The sequence below is a fragment of the Phocoena phocoena genome, chromosome 4, assembly GCF_963924675.1.
Source record: "Phocoena phocoena chromosome 4, mPhoPho1.1, whole genome shotgun sequence".
Lineage (NCBI taxonomy): Eukaryota > Metazoa > Chordata > Mammalia > Artiodactyla > Phocoenidae > Phocoena > Phocoena phocoena.
The window spans coordinates 78,026,070-78,052,211 of NC_089222.1; the positions used below are offsets into that span (position 1 = coordinate 78,026,070).

The following is a 26,142-nucleotide window of genomic DNA, read 5'->3' on the forward strand; positions in this document are numbered from 1 at the left end:
ATTTAGATATTTAGTCATCTCATTATTGTGGCCAAGAATGTTTATTATAATTATTTCCCGTTCCTCAAGAAATTAGCTTATCAAAATGATCCTCTATAGCAGGGGTCCCCAACCCCCGGGCCGCGGACCGATACTGGTCCACGGCCTATTAGTAACCAGGCCGCACAGCAGAAGGTGAGCAGCGGGCAAGCGAGCAAAACTTCATCTGCTGCTCCCCATTGATCCCCATCGCTCGCATTACCGCCTAAACCATTGCTCATGTTACTGCCTGAACCAATCCACCCCCCACATCCCGTGGAAAAACTGTCTTCCGTGAAACCGGTCCTTGTGCCAAAAAGGTTGGGGACCACTGCTCTACAGGGAGTATTCCTTTGTCTGTAATACTCTTTTTTTTTTTAACTTTAAGCATGTCAGAGAATGGAAAATATTGGGAAAAACACAAGGTGGTTCATACTTAAGGTCTATGTCTTATAGACAGGATACACACTTAAATTTGGTTGGTGAAATATTCTGAAACTCTTCTAGGTGGCAGAGGGGAGTGAATACATAAAAATTGTGGTCTGCCAACAACATATTCCTTCAGTAACAAATCTTACGTTAATGAGAGAACGGAACACACAATTAAGAGACTCTACTCTGTTTTAAGCAATGAGACACAGAGACAAATGAAGAAATGTGTCTTTTTTTAACCTTGATTTAGGAAGAGGACCACCAAGCCCGGGTAGAAGAGGCAATCACCCGCATGCTTGTGTGTGCCCTGAAAACTGCAGAGAATCCACATGATACGAGAGCTTGGTTAAACCCAACTGAGGTAGGTCCCTTCTGGTTTTCATCATGGCAGTTAGTATCCTGTGATAAACCAATCCCGGCTGGAACATTTGTTTTCCGATTTATGTAAGTGCCTATAACCATTTTAAAGAGTTTTTCTTTTTCCTTAGGTTGAGGAAACATCCCATGAAGTCAATTGTCGCTACTTAAATGGAGCCGTTTCTGCTTTTTTTGATCATTATGGAACATCTAAGGTAGTAGAAACCCAAGCGCCGAGCACAGACGGAGAGTACGTGATAAAGGAAGAATTAAATGTGCACAGCCACATGGAGGTAGAACAAACTAGTAGCCACAACTTAACCTTGAGAACAGTAAAACAGGAGGCAGCAAGTCCCTTTGGTCCTGATCTGGTTCCTGTGATACCAGGTTCCCAAGAACCACCCTCAGAAAGAGGAGGCATGTTTGAAAGTGATGGTGAAGACTTTGTTGGCAAAAATGGAAAACGCTTTGGAAAATTGCATTATACCAAGAGACAACAGATGATGAGTGAAAGTGAGAATGCAGTTGTGGAACAAATTGCTTCAAATAGTACTGTGGCCCCTTCCCAATCATTCATTTCTACAGATGACTTGCTGGATTGCTTGGTGAATCCACAGGTAACCAGGATAGTGGCACAACTTTTGATTCAAGGAAGAAGTTTGCGACTCTAATAGAAAATAACTTTTTCAGTAATACTTTAAGAATATTTTTTAAATAATATAGTTTTAAAATAAAAGATGAAATGGCAAAAGGGCAATTTGCATATGCTTATAAATGTCCTGTTCTCACCTAATTAACATTTTAGTCTCTTGCCACCTTCTTGCATACACATTGCTCTTTGGACAACCTGGCTCTTTGTTATTGGTAGGCCTCTTTCTTCAGTGCCTTTGCCTTTCCTTTCCTATCTCATCAGCCTATCTCAAATGTAAGCCCCTAGTGTTCTCACCAAGAAATAGTCTCTCCATCAGCAGGGGTGACCTGCTGCTTGTTTTTGTAAATAAGGTTGTATTGGAACACAGCCATGCCATTCATTTACATATTGTCTGTGGTGGCTTTAGGGTTACGGTGGCAGAGCTGAGTGGTGACAGAGGCAGTATGGCTCGAAAAGCTGAAAATATTTTAAAAGTGTGCTAACTCCTGATCTAATGCATCCATTGGGTGAATTCTAGCTTTTTGGGAGGTAGGGGTGCGGTGGTTAATTTCAGTAGCTATCATGGATTCTTTGTCATAAGATGGTGTGGGAAGATTTATGATTGTTTTAAGTTCTTGATCTCTTAATTCAAATGCAGGTTGGAGTCTAGCCTTGATCTGAAGTGATCACATTTCTCAAATCTGTAGAATTCTCACTGGTTAACCCCTGTAATCCAGAGCAGAATACCAATCAGGAGAAAAGTAGGTGGGGGCCCAATAAGAGGCCTCCTTGTGTAAGGAACTGGGACATCTAGGAACACTAGCCCTGGAATAAAAAGGACCAAAGGACTCCTGAAACTAACTAAAAGCTTGGCTTAGTGAACTTGATCCCACTCTCATTACATTTGCAATATGTGGGGTAATTATTATCATTACCGTCTAAGTAAGAATTTAAAAATTATAAAAACATATTGAACTCAGTAACCATTCAAAACAGAAAAGATACACAAAGTCACCTTTTAAGGAGAATTGACTACTGGCCCCATCCTTCTCAGGTCAAACTGATGGTATCAGTAAATCCCAAGAGAGTACGTACTTTCTGGGAGAAAGGAGGAAGGGAGATGAACATGCCCAGGAAAAGAAGGGTCTGAAAAAAGACCCTTCTGTAGCACTTACCACCATCTGACTACTATATATTTGCCTATTTATTTGATTACTATCTCCCCCAACGAGAATGTCACTGCATGAAGGTTTGGACTTTGTTTTGATGATTGTATATTTGCAGAGTCTTGATCAGTGCCCAGCACATGGTAGGTGCTGCTTAAATATTTGAGTGGATTTTTTAAAAAGGAGACCTTGTTGGCCGATACTCCTTCAGAAGCACTGGGGCAGAGGATGTTGTGGCTAAAGGTGAGATGTCTGTTACCTGTAGTAGGTATATCCCTATCGCAGAAATAGACATTTGTCTTCAGCTATATATTTTTTTTTACACCTGCCCTCACTGAGAGCTCCCCCATACCCTCCTTCACACAGAATTCCCTGCCCCGCTCCCTCCCAGATATTTTATTATATTTGCTTCTACTTGGACCAGTGTTTTTCAAGTTGTAGATTGTGACCCATTAACAAGTCATAAAATCAATTTAGTGGGTGAGACCAGCATTTTTTTTAAATGGAGCAGGATATGTAATTTCAGTTAATTCAATAGTAAATATAAGTATTATTTTGTGAAACTGTCCAGGAAAAATTGTTTTCAGAGTAAATATACTTCATAAATCTTTTCAGTTATATCTGTATGTGTACTGGGCCTGATATAAAATGTATTTCTTAGTGTATGTTAGGGTCAGAAAGGTTTGAAAGCTGTTCTGAGGGCAAAGTATTGATTTCAGTTAGAGGTAATAGTTTCTGGCATGCAGAGACCTGGGTGGAGAGTTAAGACATTGATATGAATGCATTCGAAATGTAAATGGGTGTTGGGAGATAATTTCCTAATTTTGTAGAGATAGAGATTATGACACGGCAAGAGATCCTGGCTATCTGCAACTGGGGAGTGTGGGAAGGAGAAAAGACAGTCAAAGGGAGAGATGGTCAGCCACCAAGTAGGGTCCCATTTCATCCTGCATTTCTCAGAAGAGCCTGCCCGAATGAGTGAACTCAATTATTAAATATTAATACTTTGACCCTCCAGGGGTTAGAGGGATTGAAGTGTTACACCTAAAGTTACAGTATCCACGTATAAGCAGGGTGATCTATCCGGAAGGCAAAGTAGCTAGGGCCCCTGAGCTTTTAGGGTCTACAGAAATGTTTTAGTTTCTTTAAAAATAAAAAAAAAGAATATAATCTAGTTTCGATTACCTTCGTGTTTATACCAATGCAGTAGCGAAGTATCATGTTTAACACTTTTCATGGAGTAAGGGGCCTACAAAGGCAAAATTGCCTGGGGCCCATGAAAGTCCTAAGCAGCTCTGGGTATCAGGGATATCAGAATCGTTTGAGGGGCTTGCTGAAGATGCAGATCTGGGTACCACTCTAGAGCTATGGAATTTGCCTCCTTTGGGATGGGCCAGATTTTGCAGTCTCAGCAAGCACCTGAAGTGCTTCAAATAGCAAAGAAGTTTAAGAATCTCTGGCCCTGGAGTAGACCACCAAGACCTAACACGGGCTCAAAGTGGGTGTGTTTTAGCAGGGGCTACTTCTTGGGGTCAATCCGCCCTTCAGATTTACTGAACTAAAGCTGTACTGTGCCCTTCCTGTAATTTTCAGCTGAATGCTATTGATACTGTGAGGATCCCTTAATGCTGTCACGTTTCGTTGTGGTCTTCTATCAGCAGTGGCCTGTGTTTATCATCAAGCTCTCCTGTATTTGCCCTAAAGGATAAAGATGTTTAACCACCAAATAACATTTTCCAAGCATTTTATTCAAAAAGGAGGAAATATTTATTTTAAACAGTTTTTATTGAAGTAGAGTTGATGTCTATTATGTGTTGCATGTGTACAACACAGTGATTCACAATTTGTAAAGGTTGTACTCCATTTATAGTTATTATAAAATACTGGCCCTGTTCCCTGTGTGGTATGACATATTTCTTTAGACTGAGGGTAACTATAACATTTACAGAGTGAATCATCATACTTGGTGCAATACGCCCTGATATTCAGCCTTGCCTAAGTTAACCAAACCACTGGAGAACAAGAACAAATTAGAGAGCACGTCTCTCCTTTTTTATTCCTTACATTCATTGTCAAGCCCAAGTTCAGATGCCAGTGGCTGGGAAGCTACTCCTAAGCAATAAGAAGTCTCTGCCAATCCACTTAAAAAACAGCAACAGCAAGAAAAATTTCAAGACGTCTGTGTTTAATGAAGTAGCAGCTATGGCCCCCTCAACCTCCTTTTCTTGAAGTGCAGGCATTGCTCCCTGGGGCCAAGAAAGGGTGCCTTTATCCTCCTGGTGACCCCTAGCATCCAAGTTCATCATCTGTCCTGGCTCCCCATGGGCATAGCTCTGGCCTCTTGGCCTATAGAGCTTCAAATGAAGAGACTCTACAATGAAAACCAAAGCCAGAAGGGACAAGGCCAAGGAAATATGAGGATAATTCACAGATTGTCTGAGATATTCCTGAATCAGTAACATTAACCTAGAAGCCATGTTCTATAGTGGGAAGAGCAAGGGGCTTGATGACACAGAGACCCAGATTCAGTTACTGGTTCTGAGGCCTGTTACCCAGGTGACTTAAGGCAAGGAAGCTTCTTGTGTTCTGAGCATCAGTTTCCCCAGCTTTAAAATGGGGGTATAGTTCTTACCTCACAAGAGTGTTTGGGGGGAAAAAAAAATAAACAGTGTTATGTGAAAGCACCTATTATAGTACCTGGTTAATGTAGGCACTCAATAAACAGTTTTAGAGTCTGAAATTTACCTGAGGAAGTTAAAAAAGAAACTTTCCATTACTATCCTATAGCTACTGAGTTAGCAAATTAGTAATATGACTGCTTAATTCCTTTGGTTTATTTATGCACAAGGCTTTAAAATCATCAAAAGCTAGGCTGCCAAGGAAAATGTGCTGTTTAATACCCTTAGATTCATTTAATCTTAACATAGTAGAAGGGGTTCATACTGAAAATATAGCAGGCATTATCCCTTTTTTCCACTGGGCAGAACTAAGACCATGAATAAAAGTTATAAAAAGGCAGGTTTGGGTTCAACTTTAGAAAGGACCAAAGGAAACAGGGCTGCTGCACTGCACAACTCCATGGGGTACAGCTCACCTCGTCCCCAAGCTAGACCACAGCCCCCCAGACTGCGCAGGACGTGGCCGCACTGCAGTCCCAGAGCCCTGACCAGAGCTGCCCCACATGTCCACAGGCTGCTTTGTGAAAAAGCTCCCTGCCATGGAATCTCATCGATTTGAGGCAAAGTGACAATAAGTCAAGGGTGTTGAAGAGATGGTTCCCACTTTGGTTAGGAGTCTGACAGGGCTTCTTCATTCTTAAGTGGTTTATGAAACACTTATGCAGCATCTATTGTACATCAGGCACAGACCTCAGCCCAGGGATACAGAAAATTAGACACCATCCCTGCACCCAGGGAAGACAGCAGCCCCACCCACTTAGTAATACTGTGCTCCCCACAGCAGTATGGAGTCCTGACATGATACCAGCTGTCTCTCAGTGGCAGCTGAAGTTATATCACTGTGTCCTCTGCCTTTAAGATTAATGTTATTCTTATATGTGGAATCTAGAAAAATGGTACAGATGAACCTATTTTCAGGGCAGGAATAGAGATGAAGACGTAAAGAACGGACGTGTGGACGTGGAGGGGGAAGTGGGGGTGGGATGAACTGGGAGATTGGGATTGACATGTATACATTACCAGTGTAAAATAGATGGCTAGTGGGTACCTGCTGTATAGCACCGGGAGCTCAGCTCAGTGCTCTGTGGTGACCTAGATGCGGGGGATGGCGGGGGGGCGGGGATCCAAGAGGGAGGGGATATATGTATACACATAGCTGATTCACTTGGTTGTACAGCAGAAACGAACACAACATTGTAAAGCAACTATACCCCGATTAAAAAAAAAAGATTAATGTTATACCCTCCTTCCTGGAAATAAACACCTGTACCTCTACAGATGTGATATCCATGGTTGAGGACACACAGTTGTAACTCTAAGTTATCCAATTAAATTCTCAAGATAGGTTCATTCCAGTTTGAAGAGGCTGGAGAATGTCTGATTTCAGTGACAAGGGTCCTCTGATCTTAGAAAAAGCTGTTAAGAGAAAAAAAACCTACAGCTTGCTTTACAGTTAGCTATGTATAGATGAATAATATCTTCTGCAAAGGATACCAAAATGTTAACGTCTAAAAGTAATGAGGTACTCTGGGTAAGCCTGGTAGTCATAAAATACCACAAATAAATTTGGATTTTGCACACAATCTGTGACAGTGTCATATGAGTCAGTAGGATTTTGGGGGTCCTTTAGAGGAGGCACAATTAATGACTTGTTTCCAACTGTGTAGGATCCAGTGAGTACTCGCACATAATACATACACTTCTTCCCATTTGCGTCCGGTCTGGAGTATGTATCATTGGCAGAATAATGGGCACTGACAGCGAAATAGGTTCCCTTTCCATATGCCGTAGCTGTGAAGAGAAAAACAAAACATCTTTAAGGATTTCAATTTAGTCTATAATTTGACATGTTGACCCAATATGTCAAATAATGTTAAAATAATGTTCAGTTCTCTCTAAAGCTTCTTTTAAATTTTTTTGTGTGTTTTTTATTCTTTTTTTTTTTGGTTATGTTGGGTCTTCGTTGCTGCATGCAGGCTTTCTCTAGTTGAGGCGAGCGGTGGCTACTCTTTGTTGTGGTGCACGGGCTTCTCATTGCAGTGGCTTCTCTTGTTGCGGAGCATGGGCTCTAGGCACACAGGCTTCAGTAGTTGTGGCACGTGGGCTCTAGAGCGCAGGCTCAGTAGTTGTGGCGCACGGGCTTAATTGCTCTGTGACATGTGGGATCTTCCTGGACCAGGGCTCGAACCCGTGTCCCCTGCATTGGCAGGCGGATTCTTAACCACTGTGCCACCAGGGAAGTCCCTGGTTTTTTATTCTTAAAAATCATTTCCCCACCCTGGAGGGCCAGTCAGTCCCTTCGGGATGAAATACAGTGAGTCTAACCTAAAACTTTGGCTGTAACATGGCCCCCAACAATGAGAGAACACAACACCATCCATACTGTCCCCAGCCAGCTTGGGTTCTCATGGCTGACACCTCATTTGAAGCAGCCAGATTACTTGCGTCCTTACCATTCTTTCCAGCATAACTGCGGTTAAAGCCTTTTCCGTTCACAAGTGTCACTGAGTCGGCATCTGTCCCATGGAAGAGCAGCTTCTCATTTATTAACTGGCCATTTTTGGCGTCCATGTTGTTTTTCTTTGTCTGGTAGTGTTTCCAGAGCTCTGGATTCTGGATCCTCTCAATCTGCAAATCAATAAGGAAAAATTTGCTGTCAGTGCCAAGAGCCCTTGGCAAGATACAACAGATGAAACACGACCATTATTTCTCATAAGTATATACAAATTACAATAAACAGCAAATTCAATGCCAGATGGCAAATTTCTACATTCAGAAGTCTTTTTAGATCCAGAGTTTCACAGAAACAGGCCTTGGTAAGAACGTTAATTTAATTTTAAACATCTTTTATGTACCACATGAGAGCAGACAATGTTTAGGATCTTAAGTCCTCATTATTTGAACTTGGCTGACCAAAGCCTCTTCAACCCCTAACTGCTCCTGTTGCCATCTACCTCACTATGTCACTTTGTCTCTCCTCCAGTGAGAGAGTATTCTAACATTGGGAGAAGCACTAGTGTCTAGGCAAGAAGGAAATTAATTAGTGAAAATTAATCTCTGGTCCAGTTGGAAGAGTGGGGCATGAATCCTGGTGGGAGGGGATCTGGTTATAGACCAAAGTGGCCATGCTCTGACCATACTCTTTGGCCTCCAGGGCTGTGGTGGAAACTCCTTGGGTCTTGGATTGCAGATCAGTTTCTACACTCCCCTAATCACCAGGTGGTGGCAGTTTCATAAGGTTGACTTGGGAAAGAGTGAAGGATGGGTAAGGGAGGCAAGGACCCTCATGGACAGGCACAAGGTGAAGGTTCCATGTGGTCAGAATCTTCCAGTCCAGGGAACTCTCAAGTCTGACACTATTATTACCTGCCTTTATTGGGTTCTTCTTCTTCTTTTTTTTTTTTTTTTCCAGTTTTGGGTTTCCCGTTTTTAATTAAGATACGATTAATACAACTTAATACAATTAAGTTTGCAGGCTTCTCTGGTGGCACAGTGGTTAAGAATCCACCTGCCAATTCAGGGGATGTGGGTTCGAGCCCTGGTCAGGGAAGATCCCACATGCCGCATGCACCACAACTACTGAGCCTGCGCTCTAGAGCCCACGAGCCACAACTACCAAGCCCTTGTGCCACAACTACTGAAGCCCAGGCACCTAGAGCCCGTGCTCCGCAACAGGAGAAGCCACCACAATGAGAAGCCCATGCACCGCAACAAAGAGTAGCCCCTGCTTGCCACAACTAGAGAAAGCCCACGTGCAGCAACGAAGACCCAGTGCAGCCAAAAATAAATAAAATTAATTAATTTAAAAAAAAGATACAGTTTGCCCTCTAGTTCCAAGTCTCAGCATTATCATGTATTTTGTTGATCCAATTTATAATCTTAAATTTTCTTTTTCCTTTTACCTACAACTGAGTTTCTAATCTTCAGACTACTTCCACTTTATTTCTATTTACTTTAAATCTTATTTATTTTACTCATTTTTAAAAGCCTTAAAATTTTATTCACATCGAGTTTTGAAACCATTCTTAATTTCTTAGTCCTTTTATTCTTGTTTCTCACCCTTTTTTAGTATATATGCTGAAGTGAGCACAAACCCTTTTAAAATTTAATAACCACACAAAGAAAATTATTTCAAGTAATTTTGAACACAGTAATCTGAGTCTGTATTCCTAGTAGGGTAAATTCTAAGCTTCACTTAGTAGGCTTACTTTAGCAGCAGGCTTCTGGCTATGATAGACTACTTGTATCAGACCAAACTTCTTGCCAACAACTACTAGAAGAGCTAGTGGGAAAAAAGTCTGTTTGAAGGCAACAAGGATTTGAGCCAAGTTCCTGGAGAGAAGGGAAGTGCAGAGTGAAACAAAGTCAGAAGATAACAGAGTAACTTCTTCAAAGTGCTTAAAGAAAATGACTACCAATCAGAATTTTGTACCCAGCAAAAATATCCTTCAAAGAATGAGGGTGAAATAAATTTTCAGACAAACTGAGAGAATTCATCACTACCAGACCTGCACTAGAAGAAATACTAAAGCCAGAGGAAAATGACCCCAGATGAGGCACAGAAATACAAGAAGGACTGAAAAGTAGTGGGATGAAAGGGTAAATATGTATATAAAATTATATACACAAACACACACATATCTGAGTCACTTTGCTGTATACCAGAAACTAACACAGTATTGTAAATCAACAATAGTTCAATAAAAGTAAATAAATAAATAAAGCTTCTTTGATGCCTCACCTACAAAATATATTCTTGCAAAAAATATTCATCTGAATTTACACAAGCCTTTCAACCTAACTCCAAGCTTACCATAAATAAAGCGGATAGAGGAATAAATTAAATGACACCATGGGCAATCAGACAAACCTAGAATCTGTAAGAAAACTGCTTGGATTCTTAAAAAATATAGGTGAGACAGAGCCAGAATGTGGAACATTCTACAATACAACTAGCTTAAACTCTTCTAAAATTTCAATATCATGAAATACAATGTTTAAAAATGCAGCAGTACTGTTCTATATCAGAAGAGATAAAGGAGACACAATGACAAAATGCAATGTGTGAGTCCAGATTGGGGGCAGGGATTGGGAGGAAGTTATAAGAAAGCTGTTTTGAGCCACGGGTGATTTGAATATTGACCTTCTATTGGATATTATTATAAAGGATAATGATATTTGTGTTATTTAAGAGAATGTTTCTATTCTTAGGATACATTTGCTATAATATTTAGGAGTTCATGATATCTGCAACTTACTTTCAATTGTTTCAGGAAAAACAGAGTGAGGGGAAAAAAAGCAAATGTTACAAAATTGTTGAATCTAGGTGGAAGTTCATGGGTGTTAAAAAATCTTAGTCACAAGACATGACAGTCATGAAGGATGACAGACCACCCATTTTTCATGTTAGCGCTTTTGCACTACTAGACACCTCCACAGAGGTGCCTTAAGTACAGCCTAGCTCTGCTTTTACTGATGTCATAGACTGGGATTTCACATAAGATTTTATTTGAAAAAAGGGTTGCACTACAAAAGGGTAGTGAAGTCATTTCTCTGGTGAAGGTCTGCCAACACATGGTAAGACTCCAGGGCCCAGTGCAGACATTTCTGGTCAACTGGGTGGTCCTGCTCAATTTGGACTTGACATCTCATCCCAGTGTGCCAGTCAGCCACTCCCAGAGGACTGTAATTGGTATCTTTAATGAAACTTATTGTCTCAGAACCAGACCATGAAAGAGCTGCGTACTTGAATTACATTTTCTTGGTACCACATATAATTGTTTTGCTCAACATACAGGGATCTATCTACTTGGCAAGGTTATTTATTCTTCCAGTTTTATTAAGATATAGTTTACGTTCATATAGCACTGTATAAGTTTAAGATGTACAGCATAGTGGTTTGACTTACATATATCATGAAAAGATCATCGTAAGTCCAGTGAACATCCATCATCTCATATAGATACAAAATTAAAGAAAAGAAATTTTTTCCTTGTGATGAGAACTCCCAGGATCCACTCTCCCAACAACTTTTACACATAATATAGTGTATGAAAGCACTGTTGATTGTATTTATCATGTTGTACATTACATCCCCAGTACTGATTTATCTTATAACTGCAAGTTTGTACCTTTTGCCTACCTTTCATCCAGTTCCCTCTCCCTATACCCCGTCTCTGGTAACCACAAATCTGATCTCTTTTTCTATGAGTTTGTTTATTTTTGAAGTATAACCTACAACACTGCTAGTTCCTGTTACACAGCATAGCGATTCAATACTTCCATATATTTCAATGATCACCAAGATAGGCCCAGCCATGATCAGTCACCATACAAAGATATGATATAATTATTGACTATATTACCCACACTGCACATTTCATACCTGTGACTCAGCAATCTCTCTAACCTATTCCTCTCCTTCCTACATTGAGGGATTAAAAACAAATGGTATAAAATTTGATACTGAATTTGTGAGGAGGATTCTGAAGATATTCTCTAGTACTTATTCACAGGAGAACTCTTTCAGGAGTCAGTCTCAGTATTGTGAAAAACTGTTGAGTCTCCTGATCAAATGCTTTGCTCTTTGATTTATGGACATTATGAATCTTATAGCTGAGTGTTTACTTCTTTACTTTGTCTACTAGGAAGATCAAGGACAAATTTGAGGGCCTTCTCTAGTAACTATCTAGGACGTCATGTTATGTATTTTTGTGAACTAACAATACCTCTGTAATTATCTTAATTTCCCTGCCCTACTTTTCTTTTTGTCCATATTTATGTTATCTGAAGATATCTTTGTAGTACGCTTCAAATCTTTTTTGAATTATTATGTAATAATAATAATATATGTATTATTAACTACATGAATAAACAGAGTGGCGGCAGTACAAATAGGGAATAAGAGAAAATTTGCAAAGAAAGACAATGCAGGCCTTACTGGCAGACTTGTTATTACAGATGAAGGGAAGGTACTCAAGGATCTCTAGCTTTACTCAGAAAGTGACGGAACCAAAGACAGAAAGCAGGAAGGAAGGGGAAATGATGAGATGAGTTAGATTTTAGGGAAATTGATTTAGCAGACAGATATTTAAGTGGAGACTTTTAGGCCACTTGGGAACTCAAGTTCTAGAGCTTGAGTCAAAGATCCAGGTCGGTGATGTTGATTTGAGAGCTATCAACACTGAAATAATAGCTGCAGCCAAGAAGAGTAAAAACGTTCCCCGGTGAACTGCAGAGACAGAATACCAAAATGTAAATCCTGTGGGTTACCTAGGATTAGGGGTTTAGAGGAAGAACAGATGCCAGTGAAAATGAAAGGAACATTAGTTAAAGAAGGAGAAGAAAGCATCAAAATAATACTGTCCTAGAACTCAAGGGAGAAAAATAATTTCAAAAAGGAAACTTTCTAAATTAATGTTTAAAAGCAGAAGATGCCAAAATAAGGGAAATGAACAGGGAAAGGACCGCTGGATTATCAAGGAAGCAAGGACTGTTGATCTGTGAATAGTGGAGCTATTATACTGATCTGATTCGCTAGTTATCAACTCCAGCTTTGCTAGTTATCAACTCCAACTTTGGAGCCATATCTAGGAGTTATTATTAGCTTGCTTCACAAAGTAGACATATATCTTTATTATTCTAATATATTACAATCTAATATGATATTGTAATAACTGACACAAGAATTTCAGTGTCTCAGTAATCATAGTGACATGAGTAGAATCTAGAATTTAAAAACGAATTGCCATAATATATTCTAATTCTGGGTAAAAAAATGTGATAGGAAGTGAATGAAAATGTATTTATCCAGGACGATGATACCTCTATTTCCACCGTGTAGAAACTCCATGTCAGCGGAAGGCTTACCTTCTCTATGATGAAGTCTGCACAGGTCTCATTAAACTTGCTTGCCACCGTTTTGTATTCTGAATTATCAGGCTGTAGCTCAACCACACAGACTTTCTGCTGCTTCATATCACTCCAGTATAAGGGGATCTCAACTGCAAAGCAGACATTTGAAAACTCCCTCGCACCTAGAAAGGCTCATCCGTATAGTCCACATTCCTGGTATGCTTTGAAAAACTGAGTATCATTTGTGGTCTTGTTTTACAGTCTCCTAATTCAAGGTGTTCAAGAAGCCCCTTATCTTTCTAGAAGAATGTTTTCAAAATGTGGACCACAGATAACCCACCTCAGAACCAACTATAACACTTGCTTAAAAAAAAACTCACAGGGCTTCCCTGGTGGCGCAGTGGTTGAGAGTCCGCCTGCCAACGCAGGGGACGCGGGTTCGTGCCCCGGTCCAGGAAGATCCCTACATGCCGCGGAGCGTGCGCCATGGCCGCTGAGCCTGCGCATCCGGAGCCTGTGCTCCGCAAAGGGGGAGGCCACAGCAGTGAGAGGCCCGTGTACCGCAAAAAAAAAAAAAAACCTCACAGATCTACCGAATCAAAATCTCTGAGGGTGGAACCTGGGTACCTGCATCTTAACAAGTCTGATCATGCTCAGATTTGAGAACTGCATATTCTGTTCAGTCTCTAATCTGTCATAATTTAATAATTTTACATATAATATAAATGATTTCCCTACAATGTTTTCAATAGTCATTAATGTTTTGCTTACAAATGCATGGCTTTTTGCCAGAACTCACCACAACCACCAGGCCTTCCACATCTATTCTTTCATTATTCTTCACAGCATCCTTAACAGTTGGGTGGGTGGGAGGTTTTGCTACGTGGCAGGTTGTGGTGGCAGCTCTATCTCCCCGTCTGCTAAACAGAATACTGTATTTGACTTGTCATTTCCCCAGGGTTGCTCAGAGTCTGAGGAATTCGTTCACATTGACCTCTCAATGTACTGAAAGCCAATTCAGTAGTTTTCAGTGGGGGATTTATGTGGTTCAAAGGCAGGAATAGCTGACTACACAAGACAAGCATTCCCTTCTCAGGAATCTTGAAGACTGCTTCCTGATGTGTGTGTCAAAGAATCTTATCCTCGGGGCAGAGGAGCTAGTGACTTCTGGGAGAAGATCCTTCAGGCTCCCCATCCATTCTGGGTCATCAGTCACAGACACAGAGTGCCCACTCTCTGACTAGGCTGTCTTCAGTCTTTTGTTCTAGAAAGGCTTGGGCTTCTTTACAGCCCATGGCTTTCCCTTTCCTGACAGAAGCAGCCATTACCTCCCCAACAAAACTGGCTCCGGGAAGCTGGTAAACTGTAGAGATGAGAACAAATGCAACATTTGACTATTGTTACCATTAAGATAATAATGATCAGCTGTTCGGTACACCCTGTGCTGTATTTTCGTGGCCAAAGTGTAAGCTCCTTCAGCTGAGACCAAATTTTCTATTTTCTTCCATAAGGGTACTTGGATTTTATCTACTTGAACAACATTTTGATGTATGTACAACACACATCACAGGCATAAAGTAATGGACAACAAGCATGATAGTTTGATTCACCTTCAGATTTTGTATGGCGCTGAACAGGTAAACTCTTTCCGTTTGCATCTGTAGCAGTGTATGTTTTCAAGTCCACTGTGTAGCTCTGATGATTAATTTTAACATCAATTGTCTTTCTCTTTTGTTTCTTTGCATCCTCCAGTTGCATATTGGTAATTTTGTCAAAACTATGAAAATTTTTATCGTCCTTATATTGCCATTCCACAAAATCACTGGTACGATCTGCCAGGGATTCCTGTTCTTTGGACAATCTAACTCTCTTGATCATGTCCTCAATTGCATTTCTAACCTGTATCACATCTTTGGTAATTCCAGAAACCTCAATCAAAGGTCTTTCACGGTCCAAAGAAATGGAAATATTTAACTTCTTCTGAAGCTCATTCAATTCCCGGTATTCCTTTACATCAAAGTTTTTGATACATTCATCTTCACTGGTGTAGGGACACTGTTCCTTTTGAATGAGATCCTGTATCCAGAAAAGGACGTTTTCTACACTTTTTACATTTTCACCACACACCTGAAATATTGCTGATTCTGTTTTCTTTTCTAAAACCAAAGGAGTCTGTTTTGGGGGAGATTTACTTGAGAAGCCCAAGAATGCTAAAAAAGAAAAGAAAGGAAGATTAGCTCTTTCTTTCTTTCCTTCCTCCTTCCTCCCTCCCTCTTCCCTCCCTCCCTCCTTCCTCTCTTCCTCTCTCTCTTTCTTTCTTTGTCACCATGCTGTACATTACAATCCTAGGACTTGTTTATCTTTTAACTGGATGCTTTTACCCTTTTGACCAACTTCACCCATTTCACCCAACTCCCACACCCCCTGCACCCACCGGCAATCACCAATCTGTCCTTTGTATAAGTGCTATCATACAGTATTTGTCTTTCTCTGTCTTATTTCATTGAGCATAATGCCCTCAAGGTCCACACATGTTGTTGCATGTAGCAGGATTTCCTTCTTTTTTATGCCTGAGTAATATTCCATATACACCACATCTTCTTTATAATTCATCTTTCAATGTTTCCATGTTGTGGCTATTGAAAATAATGCTGCAGTGAACATGGATTCCAGAGAGTGATTTCATTTCCTTCAGATAAATACCCAGAAGTGGAATTGCTGGATCCTATGGTAGTTCTATTTCTAGACTTTTGAGGAACCTCCATGCTGTTTTCCACAGTAGCTGCACCAATTTACATTCCCACCAACAGTGCATGAGGGTTCCCTTTTCTCCACATCCTCACCAACACTTGTTATTTCTTGTCTTTTTTTTTTTTAAATCATTTATTTTCCCCTATGTTTTCTTCTAGGAGTTTTATGGTCAGGTCTTAACATTTGAGTCTTTAATACTTTTTTTTTTTTTTTTTTGGCTGTGACATGTGGTATGTGGGATTTTAGTTCCCTGACCAGGGATCAAACCCATGCCCCCTGCAGGGGAAGCATGGAGTCTTAACCACTGGACCACAAGGGAAGTCCCTTGTTGTTGTGGGTTTTTTTAATATTTTATTTATTTATTTGGTTGCACTGGGTCTTAGTTGCAGCAGGTGGGTTCCTTAGTTGCAGCTCACCTGCTCCTTAGTTGTGGCATGTGAGCTCTTAGCTGTGGCATGCATGTGGGATCTAGTTCCCTGACCAGGGATCGAACCTGGGCCCCCTGCATTGGGAGCATGGAGTCTTAACCACTGTACCACCAGGGAAGTCCCTCCCTTGTCTTTTTGATAATAGCTGTTCTATCATGTGAGGTGATCACTCATTATGATTTTGATTTCCATTTCCCTGATGATTAATGATGTTGAGCACCTTTTCATGTACCTATTGGCCAGTTGTATATCTTTTTGGAAAAATGTCTATTCAGATACTCTATTTTAAAATCAAATTGTTTGGGGTTTTTTCTATTGTTGTATGAGTTCTTTATATATTTTGGATTTAACCCCTTATCAGATATACGATTTGCAAATATTTTCTCCCATTCAGTGGGTTCTCTTTTCATTTTGTTTATGATTTCCTTTGCTGTGCAGAAGATTTTCATTTTGATGTAGTCCCACTTATTCATTTTGCTTTTGTAATTTTAGTGTCAAATCTAAAAAATCATTGCTAAGACCAGTGTTGAGGAGCTTACCCATATGTTTTCTTGTAGGAGTTTTATGGTTTCAAGTCTGTTTGTTCTACCTCAGTAAGAAGTGCCACTGGAATTTTGATAGGGATAGCATTGAATCTGTAGATTGCTTTAAGTAGTACGGATATTTTAACAATATTAATCCTTCCAATCCATGAGCATGAACTATCTTTCCATTTATTTGTATCTTCTTCAGTTTCTTTCATCAATGTTGTATATTTTCATGATACAGGTCTTTCACCTCCTTGGTTAAATTTATTCCTGGGTATTTTATTCTTTTTGATGCAATTATAAATGGGATTGTTTTCTTAATATCTCTGTGATACTTCATTAAAGATTAGCTATTTCAAGTCAGACAGAGAAAGACAAATACTGTATGACCTCACTGATATGCAGAATCTGAAAAAAAAAACTCATAGAAAAAGAGATCAGATTTATGGTTACTAGGAGTAACCATAAATTACTCCTAGTAAAGCGGGGTGAGGGTGGGAGGAGATTGGAGAAAGGCGGTCAAAAGATACAAACTTCCAATTACAAGATAAATAAGTACTAGAGATGTAATGTACAGAATGATGACTGTAATATTGTGATTTATAAGAAAAAATAGGGCTTCCTTGGTGGCGCAGTGGTTGAGAGTCCGCCTGCCGATGCAGGGGACACGGGTTTGTGCCCCGGTCTGGGAAGATCCCACATGCCGCGGAGCGGCTGGACCAGTGAGGCATGGCCGCTAAGCCTGCGTGTCCGGAGCCTGTGCTCTGCAACGGGAGAGGCCACAACAGTGAGAGGCCCGCATACTGCAAAAAAAAAAAAAAAAATATATATATATATATATATATATGAAAAAATATATTTGGTCAGAATGACCAAATATTTTTCCCATATATACAGTATTTGGCTTGTGCTTGGTATCTGAAGTGGAAGGCAGTCTTGTGGCACTGAGCCCTTTACCTGTGGAATCTGATTCCATCTCTGGGTAGATGATGTCAGAATTGAGTTGAATCCTCAGACACCCTGCTGGCATCTGAGAATTGGTTGTAGGCACAGGGAAGCCTCCATACACATTGGAACTGGGTCCAGAAACCTTCTTTAATGACTGTAGTTAACACTACTATATGATAGATATGAAAGTTGTTAAGAGAGTTCTTGTCACAAGGAAAAAATTCTTTTCTTTTTTTACTTTCTCTTTTTATTGTATCTGTGTGAGATGATGGATGCTAACTAAACTTACTGTGGTATTCGTTTCACAATATATGTAAGTCAAACCACTATGCTGTATACCTCAAACTTATACAGTGATGTATGTCAACTCTTATCTCCATAAAGCTGGAAAAAAGCTAATAAACTACCAGAAAAAAAAATAGCTATTTCTCATGTGACATCAATATTAGGAACATGTATTTCATATAAATGAACAACTCACATGCCATTTTAGACATCATAGACTGCTGGGGAGAAGCCTGAGATCCTTCTCTTTTTTTCATGATGGCATGAAACACATCCAGTACTTGAGGCAGAAAGATAACAACTTTAACTTTTTTCATAGACTGGACCAATCCTTTCTGAATAAAGTCTTCAATGGCATCAATTATGGCTGCTGCAACCTTCTCTGGGTCTTGGTTGGCACTTCCTAGAAAGGCAAATAATAAAAATGATTGGGAAAAAAAAAAGATCCAACTGGATTTGAAAAAGAAGACCCAACTGGAGAAGGCTGAGGAATAAATTAGGGATTCTGATTCTCAGAATAAATTCCCACTCGTCAACTCTTTCATCACCATGGACTTTTCTAAAATGCATCAGCAGACACCCTTGAAGTCCTAGATGTAACGGGGAGTTTTTGTTCCAGGATGTCAGGAACAGCCCAACAATGAACAAAGGGCCCAGAAACATAACTTGGTGTCTGATATCTTATTTGCTCTATTCAGCTGATCCCAGCTCACTATGTTCCTCTGTGTTACAGAGCACAGTTAACCTTTCTTGGCTCATTGGTGTCCTCAAAAGATCCACAAAAGGGCTTCCCTGGTGGCGCAGTGGTTGAGAGTCCGCCTGCCGATGCAGGGGACACGGGTTCGTGCCTCGGTCCGGGAAGATCCCACATGCCGCGGAGCGGCTGGGCCCAGGAGCCATGGCCGCTGAGCCTGCGCGTCCCGAGCCTGTGCTCCGCAACGGGAGAGGCCATAACAGTGAGAGGCCCGTGTACCACAAATAATATAAAATAAAATAAATAAAAATAAAAGTCACCTTGTTAAAAAAAAAAAAAAAGATCCACAAAAAGCAAAAGATGCTAATGTATGTTGAAATATCATGCTCTTTAAAGAGAACAGGTCTTCCCTGGTGGTACAGTTGGTTAAGAATCCGCCACAGGTTCGAGCCCTGGTCCAGGAAGATCCCACATGCTGTGAAGCAACTAAGCCCATGTGCCACAACTACTGAGCCTGTGCTCTAGAGCTCGCGTGCCACAACTACTGAAGCCCGTGCCCTAGAGCCCGTGCTCCGTAACAAGAGAAGCCACCGCAATGAGAAGCCTACGCACTGCAACAAAGAGTAGCCCCCACTTGCCGCAACTAGAGAAAGCCCATACACGGCAACGACGACCCAACGCAGGCAAAAAGTAAATAAATAAGAGCTAATTATAAATAAATTAATCAATTTAAAAAATAAAGAGAACAGCATTATTTTTTGTTCAGTCATTTCTTGACTATTACGTATATATCCTTATTCTCTCAGATGTCTCTGGGGACCTGATTTAAACTGAGCTCATTTCGTAAGACACCTAGAGCCATAAGCTATTTGTTATAATCTATAATTCTTTGCATACAAGTTATCCATGAGCCTCCAAAAGTTCTTCGTCCCACGGTCACTGTGATTTTAGCTGACCTGCAGGGTTCAAGGTTGCCACCTGAGCAAGGTCTTTTCCTATTTTAAGCATGCTCCACATCTTGTTTCTCAAGCCTACTGGCTAGGTAAGATCATGAAAAGTTCCTTGAAAAGGCTCACGAAAAGCCATGGAAGCAGTTCCATATGAATAGCAGCTGTCACACTGCAGGGTGGGGAGTGGGCAATGTGAAAGTCCTCTGGCCAACTTGGTGTGATAGACGAAGGGCCTACTTGGGTTGTCCCTGTTGACAGTGCCCGCTATTACTGCAGAAAGGAGAGCAGACCTCTTTGGCTTGGCTATGGAGACAACTGTAGGAATGTAGACAATCCCCATATAAAACTAACCTAGAAGGTTTGTGCAGGTTTTTTTTTTTATTAGATGATCAGGGAAAGAGGGAGATTCTCCATTGCAATGCCGTAGTTATTCCATGCTATCTGGAAGAATTTAAATGGGAATGTTCAGATATATTCATTCACTCTCAATCATCTAAGCACTTGGGACACAGAGGATGTGATATGTGGGGATGAACAGGTGTTCAACAGGTGAAGTATGGACACCTGAGGGAAAGGCTACACCAGACAGAACTGTGTAAGAAGTGTGATATGTTGAATCTGGCGTGTTCAGGGGAACAGGTTTGTTTTTGAGAAAGATAAATGGGGGAGGTAGGGGGGTAGGTGGAGGAGGCACTGGAGCAGGGAGCCAGGTCTAAACAGGAGAATTTAAATAAAGGTTTAGGCAAAAGACAAGAGCTGAACAAAGAGACGAGGCCAGAATGAAGGGCTGGCTGTAGGGATTGAGGAGATATTTAGAAAGTAAAGTCAGCAGGACCAAGTGGCCAACTGGCTTTATACTTGCCCCTTTGTTCCCCGTCTTTTGCCACCCACAACCTTCACGTGTATTTCATAAGCCCTGTTGCACTGCAGTTGTTTGTTGACATGCCTGTGTCTCACAGAAGGCCAGGTGCCCCTTGTGGACACCAGGTGCCCCTTTTCTTAGTCATCTTTCTATCCCCGCTGCCTCAACTCAGTGCCCGGCACATAGCAGACACTCAGTAAATATTTAATCAAACTAATTAATAAACTAATGCACATAGGAGTGATGAAGAAGGTAGAGTCAAGGATTCTAGATAGAAAGTGATGTTTTTAACATGCTCAGGGATATAAGAGGAAGGGCAGGTGTGGGGGAGAAGACAATGAACTGGAGTTTGGAGTTTGCTTTGAGCTTGAGGTACTTGCAGGTACCAGTGAGCACCCATTCTCTCCCCTCAAGCCTGTGAGGAACAGTGAGAGGGCTTCCTTTACTGCCAGCAACTGTCTCAATCACAGTCTCAATTCAACTCATAATCACCACTAAGGGAGAAAGCTCCCCATCTGTTAGTCTAAGGGCCTGCTCAGGTGGTGACAGAGACAGGTAAAGAAGATGAGGAAGGAGAATTTGCTAACCTTGATTTATTTGTGCAGACCAGCAATGCAACCAGGTCAGTGGAAAAAACAACAGGTTTGCAGTAACCCAGAAATAATTATACAAAATTAAAACTGCCTCATTTCCTTATTTCTTCTTTGACTCCACCCAGGGACTCCCTTGGGAAGGTCTGTGCCACCCTTAGGCTGCCTGCTTTCTTGGCACAAATAAAGTTAAGATGGAAACACAAGACAAGAGCTCAGAGGAAAAAGCAGATGGAGATAGAGACTGGGGAATCATTAGTGGGTGTCCATAGAAAATGATAGATGATAGATAGATAGAGGATACATAGATGATAGACAGATAATACATTGGCTAATCTGCTAGGATTGAATGATACTACAAGGGGAATGAAAGCATAAAGGCAATATAAATTATACTTTCAGAAACAGAGAGCTAAGGAGACATAACATTCTATGTGGGAACATTAAGAGGAATGAAAAATAAGAGAAATCAAAGTATGGGAAAGAGAATTAGAAGAAGGCCCAGAAAGTGACAAAGATGGTTAGGTTTATTAAGGCTAAACTTTTGGAGGGCCTAGAATGCCAGTGTGAGACACTCAAACTTAGATTCCTGAGCAGTGGAATGATTAATCCAGTGCTGAGCCTTCTCCTTCTGGGACCAGTCAGCTCCATTCCACTTCAAGCCAGAGAGTATTTGCCTGCCCTGAGCAGCTCTCTTAAAGGAGACCAAGCAGGAATCCCTGATTAATGCACATGACTCAGATTGCTGGGGAAAGAGCTCAAAGTGCATCACCTTACAAATGATAAGCCCAAAGCACCATCCTTGTAAATGAAGACTCATACAATCATTATGTAGTTTAAGGAAAATAAGAAACTTCAAAGAGGGAGGCAAGCTGAAAGGAGTAAGGTGGAGAGTTTCTGACCCATTAGAACCCACTGGATTCTGGCAACTGAGAGGTCGCAATGCCCCACGGCCAGCCCACTGTCAAGGAGGTAAGAGAAGATGGACAGCCATGCTGTCTGAGAGTCGGCCATGGGGAGGCGGAAGTCCATGCACTGATGTTTCCATGGAGAGGGGATGGAGGGGAAGTCAAAGACTAAATAATGGGGGATGTGTAGAGGATGCAAAAGAGAAAGGAGCTGATGAAAGCAATGAGAGATGGACTTTCTTTCCTTTCCCCTCCCTTCCTCTCCCTTCCCTTCCATATTAGAAAGCAAATGTCTACTATCCCAATACTCTCTTCAGTTTTCTTCAGTTTTCTCTTTTTTACTTAAACTATCCACAGACTTTGCTCCTTCCCTCGGAGGCTGCCCTCGCTTGAGGAAGCTGCCCTGATGTAGACTCAGCAATAAGTACATTAGCCATCAGCACCAATTCCAAGGGAAACTGGTCACCTTGGGATTTAGCCTTGACAGCCAGAGGCTACAAACCTGTCCCGATGGCTGGGAGGCAAACGGATGAGTAATTCTGCTTTTCACACTCTTGCAAAACACAGGAAACCGATCTCTTGACATCATTTCCACCAATGACGTGAATAATATTCTTGCACTTCAATAATCCACCTTTGGTAATTATATAGTCTCTGTGGCCCCCTTGAGCTGGGAAACACAAGACAAAAAGATGCAAAATTAGATGCTGAACCCACTCTTTTTAATACATCTTTATTGGACTATAATTGCTTCACAATGCTGTGTTAGTTTCTGTTGTACAACAAAGTGAATCAGCCACATACATACATATATCGCCATATCCCCTCCCTCTTGAACCTCCCTCACACACTCCCTATCCGATCCTTCTAGGTGGTCACAAAGTACCGAGCTGATCTCCCTGTGCTATGCTGCTGCTTCCCACTAGCTATCTATTTTACATTTGGTAGTGTATATATGTCCATGCCACTCTCTCACTTGGTCCCAGCTTCCCCTTCCCCCCTCCCCGTGTCCTCAAGTCCATTCTCTATGTCTGCGTCTTTATTCCTGCTCTGCCACTCGGTTCATCAGTACCTTTTTTTTTCTTTTTAGATTCCATATATATGCATTAGCACATGGTATTTGTTTTTCTCTCTCTGACTTACTTCACTCTGTATGACAGACTCTAGGTCCATCCACCTCACTACAAATAACTCAACTACATTTCTTTTTATGGCTGAGTAATATTCCATTGTATGTATGTGCCACATCTTTATCCATTTGTCTGTCGATGGGCATTTAGGTTGCTTCCATGACCTGGCTATTGTAAATAGTGCTGCAATGAACATTGGGGTGCATGTGTCTTTTTTAATTACATTTTCCTCAGGGTCTATGCCCAGTAGTGGGATTGCTGGGTCGTATGTAGTTCTATTTTTAGTTTTTTAAGGAACCTCCATACTGTTCTCCATAGTGGCTGTGTCAATTTACATTCCCACCAACAGTGCAAGAGGGTTCCCTTTTCTCCACACCCTCTCCAGCATTTATTGTTTGTAGATTTGGGGATGATGGCCATTCTGACCGGTGTGAGGTGATACCTCATTGTAGCTTTGATTTGCATTTCTCTAATAATTAGTGATGTTGAGCATCTTTTCATGTGCCTCTTGGCCATCTGCATGTCTTCTTTGGTGAAATGTCGATTTAGTCTTTGAACCCACTCTTTGATTGTTTAAAAAACAAAATGTCTGAATTGGCAGATAAAGCATTTTATGTGAATAAGAAACTCCTGAAATACTACCTTTGATGAATCTTTCTCGCTTCTCTTTTTAACTGGGAGATGACTTTTCACTTCTAATTCTCTACAGCTGGAATTCTTTAGTAAAAGGTATGATTTTAAGATCAATATGTTGTCTCCCCAATCCCAGGACTTTCCTCATCCTCCGTAGCTTCCCATATTCAGTCTTCGCTTAAAACTTAGAAACAAAAAGATAGCATTGTGCCCTACCTTGATGAGAACATTCAATTTCCACACTTTTCCCGGCATGTTCTAAAATTGCTTTGGAGACCCCTGTGTGAGAAAAGCAAGATGTTCACACACATGAATTAAAAAAATTACAGGACACCTGGATCAGAATGAGTGCCTCATTATCTAAATGCTTTCCCCATCATCAAAGGAACCCTATCACTTGGGTATTTCTGATAACAAAGGAGAAAAACTCATAAAAGAGCTGTTCCCGATTATGAGAAACAATGTCAAAATAATTTTTAAATGATGAATTAATAGCAATAAGCCAAAGTTGTAGAAACCAGTCTGGCTATAGGAACTCTCCTTCACAGGCTCTACTGTGACTATTACACTAGTCAAAATTCCGTAAGTCAAGTACCTGCTTTGAGGTTAAATGCCTTTGATGTTGAATTTACAATCACATCTGCCTCTTCTTTGGTGATATCTCCAGAGGCTACCTGGAAAATGATGGGCCCAATCTTCATTTCATGCACTCCTGAATCAGGGTTAGAAATAGTCCCATATAAACCTGACAAGAAAAAAAAATAGACTCAGTAACAAGTCGACAACAGCAAGAATGACATAGGTCTCATGGTTCTCACCTGTGCCCCTCTCATCTCTCCCTCTCTGTCTCTCTCTCTCTGTGATCTCTGGCATTTAACCTGGCCCTGGCCTTGAGCCCCTGATGGTCTGTTTCTGGAAAAGGATTATAAAATATAATACATATCAAACATGGCCTTCTGCTGCTGGCTGAGGTGAATTAGCCCACTTGAGCCTTTCTTTCCCACTGACTACAAGTAAAAACATGGGACAAATACAAAAAGCCACTCTGAGAACTGAGACATGCACAACAGCAGGCAGACTGGGGAAAGGAGTCAAAACTTGAAGGAGGGCTTCCCTGGTGGCGTAGTGGTTGAGACTCCGCCTGCCGATGCAGGGGACACGGGTTCGTGCCCCGGTCTGGGAAGATCCCACATGCCGGGGAGTGGCTGCGCCCGTGAGCCATGGCCGCTGAGCCTGCGCGTCCCGAGCCTGTGCTCCGCAACGGAAGAGGCCACAACAGTGAGAGGCCCGCGTACCACAAAAAAAAAAAGGAAGGAGCAGCCTGTGCTGCTTCCCATTTTGTTTTGTTTTGAAATTTTTCCTCTTTTCTCTCCCAGCTTTGACCCAAGCATGGCCCTAGTTACAGAACTACACAATAACAGGCAGCAAAACTCTCAGAGAATCTCTGTCTTTGCGGCCAGAGGACTGGGAATATGGGTCCCTGTGAGCTGAAGAGTATGGCAGAGAAGCCTCATTATTTTCCATATTTTTCCTTTTTAAATCCAGGCCCTGTACCAAGGTGCCCTGGTTGCAGAACTCCACAGTGGCACCACAGGGAGCTAAAACTCTGAAAGACATTCTGTATTTCTGTCCAGAAGAATCAGGAAAAAGGGCCTTGTGGTCTGAAAGGTGTATATGTGGTGTACGGGAAATCCCTGTGTTTTTGTTTATTTGGTCCCCTCCCCCCAACCCTCACCCCCTCTGCTTTGCCCAAGGGCACCCCTGATCACGCAGAATAATGAGGCAACAGAACAGGCAGCTTCAACTCTGAGCGAACCTTGTGCTTCTGGCCAGAAGACCTGGAAAATGGGCTTTTGCAAGTCAGAGAATGTAAGGGGAACGCTGGAGTGGTGACCCCCTGTTCTGTGTATGACTGGAGTCAACCCTGAGCTCACCCCAGAGCTGTGCACGTGGGGCAGACCCAAGCTGCACAGCAAAGGCCTTGAGAATGGAATTGACCTTGGAACCACTGCCCACACAGAAAGTGAGGCAGAACTTGTAGAATGACATTAACTGATTGGCTACCTGCTCAAACAAACAAACAAACAAAACAAGCACCATTTTCCAGAGGATTTTAACAGGACCCAAGTCTTACAACACGATGTTTAAAATGCCCATTCTATAATCCAAAATTGCTTGTCATACAAAGAACCAGGAAAATGTGACCAATTCTCAAGGATAAAGACACTCAATATAGATGCTAATCCCAAGATGATTCAGATGTTGGAATGATCAGACAAAGACTTCAAAGCATCTACTAT

General features: G+C 41.3%; 2 protein-coding genes across 2 annotated transcripts in view; one reads left to right on the top strand and one right to left on the bottom strand.

Moving 5' to 3' along the window:
- Positions 1-1,824, top strand: part of HSPBAP1 (HSPB1 associated protein 1) — a 53,867-nt gene extending 52,043 nt beyond the window's left edge. Inside the window, exons 7-8 of the mRNA XM_065876654.1 lie at positions 701-811; positions 939-1,824. Coding sequence (XP_065732726.1) covers positions 701-811; positions 939-1,478 — 651 coding nt within the window. The 3' untranslated portion in view covers positions 1,479-1,824. The remainder of the gene's footprint in view (positions 1-700; positions 812-938) is intronic.
- A 4,774-nt stretch (positions 1,825-6,598) lies between these two features.
- PARP14 (poly(ADP-ribose) polymerase family member 14) overlaps positions 6,599-26,142 on the bottom strand; it is a 46,549-nt gene continuing 27,005 nt past the window's right edge. Inside the window, exons 10-17 of the mRNA XM_065875993.1 lie at positions 24,438-24,587; positions 24,059-24,121; positions 22,582-22,749; positions 18,272-18,478; positions 14,747-15,346; positions 13,152-13,285; positions 7,736-7,910; positions 6,599-7,073 (exon numbers count right to left, since the gene is read on the bottom strand). Of these exons, the coding sequence (XP_065732065.1) occupies positions 6,784-7,073; positions 7,736-7,910; positions 13,152-13,285; positions 14,747-15,346; positions 18,272-18,478; positions 22,582-22,749; positions 24,059-24,121; positions 24,438-24,587 (1,787 nt within the window). The 3' untranslated portion in view covers positions 6,599-6,783. The remainder of the gene's footprint in view (positions 7,074-7,735; positions 7,911-13,151; positions 13,286-14,746; positions 15,347-18,271; positions 18,479-22,581; positions 22,750-24,058; positions 24,122-24,437; positions 24,588-26,142) is intronic.